General features: G+C 35.9%; 2 protein-coding genes across 2 annotated transcripts; both read left to right on the top strand.

Moving 5' to 3' along the window:
• The first annotated feature begins 2,865 nt into the window (after nucleotides 1–2,865).
• On the top strand, nucleotides 2,866–5,064 carry LOC140438875 (uncharacterized). The gene has a single exon (XM_072528514.1). The coding sequence runs from the start codon at nucleotides 2,866–2,868 to the stop codon at nucleotides 5,062–5,064; it is 2,199 nt and encodes a 732-aa protein (XP_072384615.1).
• Nucleotides 5,065–5,154: 90 nt separating this feature from the next.
• LOC140438876 (uncharacterized) lies at nucleotides 5,155–7,917 on the top strand. Its single transcript, XM_072528515.1, has one exon. The coding sequence runs from the start codon at nucleotides 5,155–5,157 to the stop codon at nucleotides 7,915–7,917; it is 2,763 nt and encodes a 920-aa protein (XP_072384616.1).
• The last annotated feature ends 1,039 nt before the right edge of the window (nucleotides 7,918–8,956 follow it).

Genomic DNA, 8,956 nt, shown 5'->3' on the forward strand with positions numbered 1-8,956 from the left:
TTATTTTATCTAATTACAAATATCATTAAATTTGACGGGTATACAAATAAGGACTTTCCAGAAATACAAATTACTAGTTGGTCCTGTTATTCATTTGATTTGTAATAATTTCTAATAAAATATTTGAATTATTTAGATGAAAAATAAATACCATAATATAATTCAATTAAAACCAAGCCAAAACTATAACAAAAGTATGTTTACAACAAGTGTTAGTATATAAACGTTTATTGCCAGTGGTGACCTAAAATATTTTTATAATATCGCCATAATTTTAAGTCCTTTAAAAAAAATCAACGGTATAGCTCAACAACCCAATTCAAAGGAATAGGTATAAGATCAACACGCTCATCCTTTCCTTCTTTACACACAGACACGTTAATTAAAATAAATATAAAGAAAATAGTAATTTTAAATATATGTTAATCTCAACATTTAGCAACCCCTACATTATTTGAAATAAAAGATCGATTGTATAATTTATCATCGACTGGAGTCAATACAAAATTTATTTGGGTCAAAGCACATATTGGTCTCAAACATAATGAATATGTAGATCATTTAGCTAAAATGAGTGTAACAACTGGCTCTACGTTGAAATATATGCTTAATACATCAGATGTTACTACGAATTTCAAAAAAAAAATCAGCAACTTAGATGGAAAGAGCAATGGAAACATTCTTCTTCTTCATCATGGCTATTCTGATCTTAGATGCTGTTGCTCTGAATAGTTCAACTGATGTGCATCCGTACCATTCCCTCAAGTTACGCAACCATGAGATTCTTCTTCTTCCAACACTTCTCTTGCCCTGGATTTTCCCTTGTATAATCAATTGAAGTAGGTTGTATCTCTCATTACGCATAACATGCCCCAGATATTGCAGCTTTAGTGTCTTGATGGTTTCCAATACTTCCATTCTTTTGTTGATTCTTCTCATGACTTCGTTGTTTGTTACATGCTCGATCCATGATATCTTCAGGATTCTTCAGAATTCTTCTAATGGAAACATTACTGTTCTACAAACCATAAAAGGGATACCTCTTTACAACCAATTATACCTCAAACAACCTGGTTTCAGAATTTCAAAGCTCCTCGTAAATATATTACCACTATAAATCGAATACGCTTTGGACATGCATGCTACCCATACCATTTATTTAAAATAAAAGTCATCGATGATGATAGTTGCAAACATTGCGGTAAGCTAGGTGACCTCGATCACATCTTCTTTGAATGTCCTAAATTGAGGATATCAGTCAATTTGGAGATTCAATGAATGAAACAACTATGTAAGCTGTTATTTCATATATTTGAAGATGTTTCGTTGCATCAACTAGATACCCATAGGTACACAACATACAAAGTTACATAGTTAAAAAAATGGTCAGAACCTAACAACACATCTATATATATATATATATATATATATATATATATATATATATATATATATATATATATATGATGGTTCTTCTAAATTTGGTAAAAACTGATCATTTTTCAAAATTCTCAGAATTCATTGAATCATTTCATTGAACCCATTTTCAAAACCTACATTAAGAATAATGTATCGAACATCTTCTCCATTTTTCTTTCTGACTGCATTAACACTGCCATCCTGCCAGCTCTTGTGGAATCCTCCTTTACTGAATATCCAGGTCTCATCCAAGAAAACCTTTTCATGCCACTTTGTGCATGTTAATATTCTTCTTTGGTAGTCTGTCAGGTATTACTTAAATTTAAATTCTTGGATTTTCTTGTAGTATTGGCTTTTGTCCATAATTACAGTTGCGTTGCCCTTGTCGACTGGTAATATTATTATGAACGCATCTTCTTTTAGGGCTATGATAGCTTTGAGTTTCTCTTTACTAATATTTAAGTTTGTCTTTGTGTTTCTGTACAGTTTTTTGCACAGTACCATGTATTCTTGTTTTTCATGTGTTTGAAGTACTTAATAGACTTTTCCAACTGCACAGATTGTGTCTAGTTGAGGAACTGTAGGGCGTGTTACAAGGACATCGGGTTCTATGTTCTGTTCAACTGTCTCTTTGATAGATTGACAACTGTTGTGCTGTTGGTATTATGTCTTAGTAGATGTTTGCGCCGCAAACAATTATCTTAGACCTTTTGTACAACCGGCAACAGTGTGCGTGTCTTCAACCAGGAGTGCGCGCACCGAGGAGACGACAGAGAGATCGAGACTAGACATCAACCAGAAAAGCCGTTGGCAGTTTCGGTAAAGACAATAAATTCGTGCAAGAAACAGTTTTCATTTTACAAAAGACGATCATGTTTTTGTTTAAACAGCATTAAATCCAGTGTTTTACAGTCCACCGTAGTTTTAATTTTGCCTAGTTACAATACAATAAACATTATTGGTCCAAACGAGCGCGGATGGAACATTTCTTGACGAACTATAGAAAGGCTGAAACTCAAGTTTCTACGGTTGTGTCGACCCCAAGACAAACACTTTTTACCGGCAAATTGGTGAGTGAGCGATCCTTTTTTATCTATTCCAAACAATAACATTTTTATTATAGCCTCATTAATTTAATTTATTTGTTTTGAAAATAAAGCTACAAATTTAAGTTTGAACTATATTACAGTCACCTCAAATACGATATTTATTTTAAGTAGGTTAAAATTACTGCAAATTCAATATACAGGGTGAATCAATTTTCAACTTTAAATATTTTTTATTTTCTTTCTTTTCAAACATATCTAGCTAACATTACACTATATTTAAACGATCTTTGGTGGTGTTTGCACTCGATTAAACATGAAAGCAGAACTGAAAAAACTCATTTCGCGCCGCACATCGCTAAATTCTAAACTATCAAGCTTTACTAGCATAGTTAACAATATGGCAAATGAGGCAAATATTTCAGAACAGGACATTTTAAAATTAAAATTAAGACTAGAAAAGATAGAACCATTATGTGGGGAATTCGATAGTATTCAATGCGATATCGATATCAGTGCTGAGGGAGAACTAGAATTACAACAAACTCAGGATAACGAAAGGTTCACGTTCGAAAATAATTATTTCGATTCTGTGGCACTAGCCAAACACTTGATAAGCAAATACGATAATTCAAATTCAAGCAATATTCCTGATAATGACAATATAAATTTGAGTTCTTTGCCTCCAATGCATCTAAAAACATTTAGCGGTAACTACGAGGACTGGATCGAATTCCGCGATACTTACATAGCCATGATACACAGCAATAAAAAATTGGACGATATGAAAAAATATTATTATCTTAAAGGTTCATTAGAAGGTTCCGCGGCACAAGTCATTAAAGAAATTAAATTCGGGGCTTCTTATTACAACAGTGCTTGGAACTCACTATGCGAAAGATACGATAGGGCTAAAATGTTAATTCACAAGCACGTAAAAGCACTTTTTAATATAGAAACAATAAGCAAAGAAACTTCACACAAAATACGAGCATTGGTTGATGAAGTTTCTAATCATTTGCAGGCATTAGAGAATTTAAATAAAAGTACTGACAATTGGGATCTACTCTTGATTCATATGATTACATCTAAATTTGACAACAATATTTTACGTGATTGGGAAAAACATACTAAAGAGATGCAAGACGAAACGTGGAGCGATTTAAAGCGATTTCTAAGGGATCGTGCAGACTATTTAGAAAAAATAGAGGGTAAGATTGAAAAGCAGCCTTCAATACAAGAGAAATCGGGTAAATTCGATGCCAAGCAACGGTCTAAAGGGTATGCTCGAAGTTTTACTTCTACAAGCGAGTTTAATGGTACTAGCAAAGGTTGTGTTTTCTGCAAGGGCGATCATTCAATTTATTCCTGTGAGCAATTTCTTAGGCTTTCTATTTTTGAGAGGCGCAATTTTGTCAATAAAGCCAAATTATGTCTAAACTGCTTAAGAACAGGCCATATTCGTTCTAAATGCAAACTAGGGCCTTGCCGAAAATGTAAGCAATGGCACAATACTCTTATTCATGAGGAAATCTCTAGTAATAAACATGAAAACAATGAAACTATAGCAAACAATAACACTTCTCTAACTACCATAACTGCATTGCCCTCTGTGCAGCAAACAATTTTATCAACTGCCTGTGTAAAAATAGCAGATTCGAGGGGTAAATATCACATTGCGCGTGCGCTTCTAGATTCAGGTTCTCAGAAATCATTCATAACCGAGCGCTTCTTCAAACTCTTAGGTTTTCAGGGTCAAGCTACCAATCTTTCTATCACTGGCATCAGCAATCAGACTTCTTGTTCTTCCAGAAAGTGCAATATATGTATAGAATCACAATATCACTATTTTAAGGCTGATGTTACATTTTTTATTCTAAAGGAAATAACTAGCAATCTACCTGCAACATTTGTCGATAATGAAACCTTGAATATCCCAAGCAATATTATCCTAGCGGATTCTAAGTTTCTCGAATCTAGACCTATTGACATTTTAATTGGGGCAGATCTATTTTGGCAACTATTATGTCCCAACCAAATCAAAATCAACCAGTACGTTTTCCAAGAGACTCATCTAGGATGGGTTGCATCGGGTCAGGTCGGCCTCTCTAGTTTAAACAATATCAGATGCCACCTCAGCACTAGCATTAATTTGGATTTGCAAATGCAATTAGCAAAATTTTGGGAATTGGAGGAATGCCAATCTACGAAGATTCTCTCCACTGAAGAGCAATTTTGTGAAGAGCACTTCAAGGAAAATACACGTCGTAACGACAACGGTCGATTTATTGTGCGTCTTCCATTAAAGCAGTCACCAGAATCACTAGGTGAATCCAAGGTTCAAGCAGAACAGAGATTCTACAGCCTTGAAAGAAAACTAAAAAGAAATCCATCATTCCGTGAATTGTACGTTCAGTTCATGCAAGAATACCAAGAGCTTAATCACATGACTGCGATAGAAGAAAACGATTATCCTCATCCTGTATACTATATGCCACATCATGGAGTGCTTCGTGAACAAAGTTTGACTACCAAACTACGAGTAGTATTTGACTATTCAGCACCGACCACATCAGGGTTGTCTTTGAACCATATTTAATGCGTCGGGCCTACCTTACAGGATGATCTATTTTCAATACTAATTAGATTTCGTCAGCACCGATTTGTCGTAACAGCGGACATCGAGAAAATGTATCGCATGATTACTGTTGACGATGAGTGCAAAAACTTACAAAGAATATTATGGAGGGACGATCCTTCCGAACCAATAAAAACATTTGTTCTAAACACCGTTACATACGGACAAGCATGTGCGTCTTACTTAGCAATAAGATGTCTCATCCAACTCGCAACAGACAACGAAAAAACTTTTTCCGAGATAGCGGAAATTATTCTGCGCGATTTCTACGTTGACGATATGCTTACTGGAGCAGACACTATTGAAGACGCCCAACATATTTGTCAAACCGTCTCAAACATTTTAAAGGCAGGTTGTTTTAATCTACGAAAATGGTATTCTAATGACAATAAAGTATTAGATGGCTTGCAGCATTCAAACGATGCATGTATTTTGAAGTTTGATCCAGAAGAAAAGGCAAAAACGCTTGGACTAACATGGTCATGTAATGCGGATTTACTACATTTTGAGGTGGAAACACTACCCATCAATAAAATTCCTACGAAGCGATCTGTTCTTTCTTCAATATCCAAGATTTTTGATCCATTAGGACTTTTAGGTCCATGCACAGTGTTAGCCAAAACTATAATGCAAAAACTTTGGCTCGAGAAGATTTCTTGGGATGCACCCATTCCAAACGATTTAGCAGAACGTTGGATTAAATTCCAATCTGAATTAGCCCAGCTTAGTCAAGTCAATCTTCCTAGGCATGCCATATGCAAGAATTACAAATACATTGAAATTCATGGATTTGCCGATAGCTCTAGTATTGCATATGGGGCGTGCATTTATTTGCGTAGTCTAGATCATGACAATCAGGTCCACATTCATTTACTTTGCTCCAAGTCAAAGGTAGCTCCAATAAAAACAATTAGTATCCCTAGGTTAGAGCTTTGCGGAGCACTTTTGTTAGCACGTTTATTCAATAAAGTGAAGCAATCTTTGAGAATAACAATAAACGAAACTATTTTATGGTCGGATTCTACTATAGTACTATCCTGGATTCGCACCAGTCCAAATTTACTGAACACATTCGTCAGTAATCGAGTATCCGAAATTCAATCTCTCACTTCCAATTGCAAATGGCGACACGTATCATCACGTGACAATCCATGTGACATCTTGTCCAGAGGTCTATTTCCCAGCCATATTTTGAATCACGAGATATGGTGGTCAGGTCCTCCATGGCTTCAGTTGAATGAATCCTCTTGGCCCACCTCAAAGTTCGACTATATTTTAGACCTACCAGAATTAAAGCAACAGAATTTCACTCATTTGGCCACTGCCTCAAAGTTATTTCCATTTGAGCGCTTTTCACGTCTTAGTCATTTAAAAAGAGTGGTTGCTGTGTGTTTTCGTTTCAAATCAAATTCTCTGCTCTCAGATAAGGAGAAAAGATCTCTTAATAAATTTCCTATTTCCATTGATGAATTAGATCAAGCTTTTCATTCATTAATTCGAATGTCACAAAAGAAATCTTTCTCAAATGAAATTGCACTCTTAACCAATAACAAATCAATAATTAAGGGCAAACTAGCTAGTCTAAACCCATTTTTGGGCGATAAAGGACTTCTGCGGGTAGGCGGTCGTCTGATCAATTCTTCCTATGAATTTAATAAAATTCATCCTATTGTTTTAGACTCAAAGCACAAGTTTTGTCAGCTTCTTTTTCAATTTGAGCACTATAGATTAATGCATCTTGGTCCTCAGGGTTTGTTAGCCATTATCCGAGAACAATTCTGGCCCATCGGGGGCAGAAGACTCGCTAGGTCAACAGTTAAATCGTGCCTCACTTGTTTTCGATTTAATCCAAAGACCATACAACCTATGATGGGTAACTTACCTAAGGAGCGCCTCAATTTGTCTAGTCCTTTTAGCTATACCGGAGTAGATTATGCTGGACCTTTCAATATCAAAACGCACAAGGGGCGTGGTGGTTCTATAATTAAAGGTTACATCAGCTTGTTTATCTGCTTCACTACAAAGGCGGTGCATATGGAACTTGTTTCAAGTCTTTCAGCAAACGAATTTTTACTTGCTCTTCGTAGATTTGTTGCACGGAGGGGCAAGCCTATAAAGATATTTTCCGACAACGGAACTAATTTTGTTGGGGCATTTAAAGAGTTAGGTACTTTTCTTTCTAATAATGAACTAACCTTGCAGAAAGCATATACTCAAGAAGCTATTTCATGGCATTTCAACCCACCGTATTCACCACATATGGGCGGAATCTGGGAAGCGGGTGTTAAGAGTTGTAAGCACCATTTAAAGAGAGTTCTTCAAAACACTCATTTTACATTTGAGGAATTCAATACTATGTTAAATCAAATTGAGGCTATATTAAATTCCCGTCCGCTCTGTCCGCTATCATCCGATCCATCCGACTATACTCCATTAACTCCTGCTCATTTTTTAATTGGTCGACCATTGGTTGCATGTCCAGACCGCAACATTACTGAAGAAAGGGTAAACCGTCTTACCAGATATCAGCACATCCAGTTATTGTGTCAGCATTTTTGGCGACGTTGTAGTCTCGAATACATAGCAGAACTTCAATACAGAACCAAATGGAAAACCAACCATGGCAGCCTATCTGAGGGTTCTCTTGTTTTACTCAAGTCGGACAATACTCTACCTACTCAATGGCGTTTAGGTCGCATCGTTTATATTTTCAAAGGCTCTGATAACGTCGCAAGAGTAGCATCAATCAAGACCCAAGATGGACTCGTTAAGCGGAGCTTTACGAAAATTTGTCCATTACCAATTGAAAGCTAAGGCCCTTTGCTTTCAAGGCCGGGGGCATGTTTGCGCCGCAAACAATTATCTTAGACCTTTTGTACAACCGGCAACAGTGTGCGTGTCTTCAACCAGGAGTGCGCGCACCGAGGAGACGACAGAGAGAGATCGAGACTAGACATCAACCAGAAAAGCCGTTGGCAGTTTCGGTAAAGACAATAAATTCGTGCAAGAAACAGTTTTCATTTTACAAAAGACGATCATGTTTTTGTTTAAACAGCATTAAATCCAGTGTTTTACAGTCCACCGTAGTTTTAATTTTGCCTAGTTACAATACAATAAACAGTAGATTATTGTATTTTTTGTGTAACTTATGTTTTTCAAATGGTTGTTGAATTTGTTAATGTGTGTAGTTCTTCTTGTGTTGTATGTGTTCATGTATACTATGTGTGTAAAATGTATCATTTTATTAAATTCATAATTTGATACTTTGTAATAAAGAGAGTTTTCAATACTTACAATTTTCTATTTTAAAGAATATAAATTAAACCTGTGCCTGTGGTATTGAATCCTCTTCCTTAATATGACTGAATTCGCTCTGTGTAAAATTCTGTACACTTTCCTAGCTTCAAGCGCTTGTGGATGATGTCCGTGTCTTGACATCGACATAGGAATTGGATAGAATTTTATGCATTAGCCAATTTCTTGTAAAATGAATCAAATTTCCTAAAAACTTATTAACAGAATGTCTCGGAATCTACGAAATCAAGATTTATGCCTTGGTGGACGCTAGAACATTTTTTACACAAAATCTCGAAATTTACCCCAGCAAACAACCTGAAGGACCGTATCAACTACCCAACGATGCATTTAGTGTAGTAAAAAGACTTATACGACCCATAAGTGGAACCGGTCGAAATGGAACTACGGATAATTACTTTTCCTCTATACCCTTAGCCAACTCTTTATTGAACGATGATTGCTTGACAACGATAAGTACTTTGCGTAAGAACAAACAACAAATTGCCCCTGAGTTGACAAACGTAAAAGGAAGACCTTTATGTAGTAGCATAAACGC

The sequence above is a fragment of the Diabrotica undecimpunctata genome, chromosome 4 (genome assembly GCF_040954645.1).
Source record: "Diabrotica undecimpunctata isolate CICGRU chromosome 4, icDiaUnde3, whole genome shotgun sequence".
NCBI lineage: Eukaryota > Metazoa > Arthropoda > Insecta > Coleoptera > Chrysomelidae > Diabrotica > Diabrotica undecimpunctata.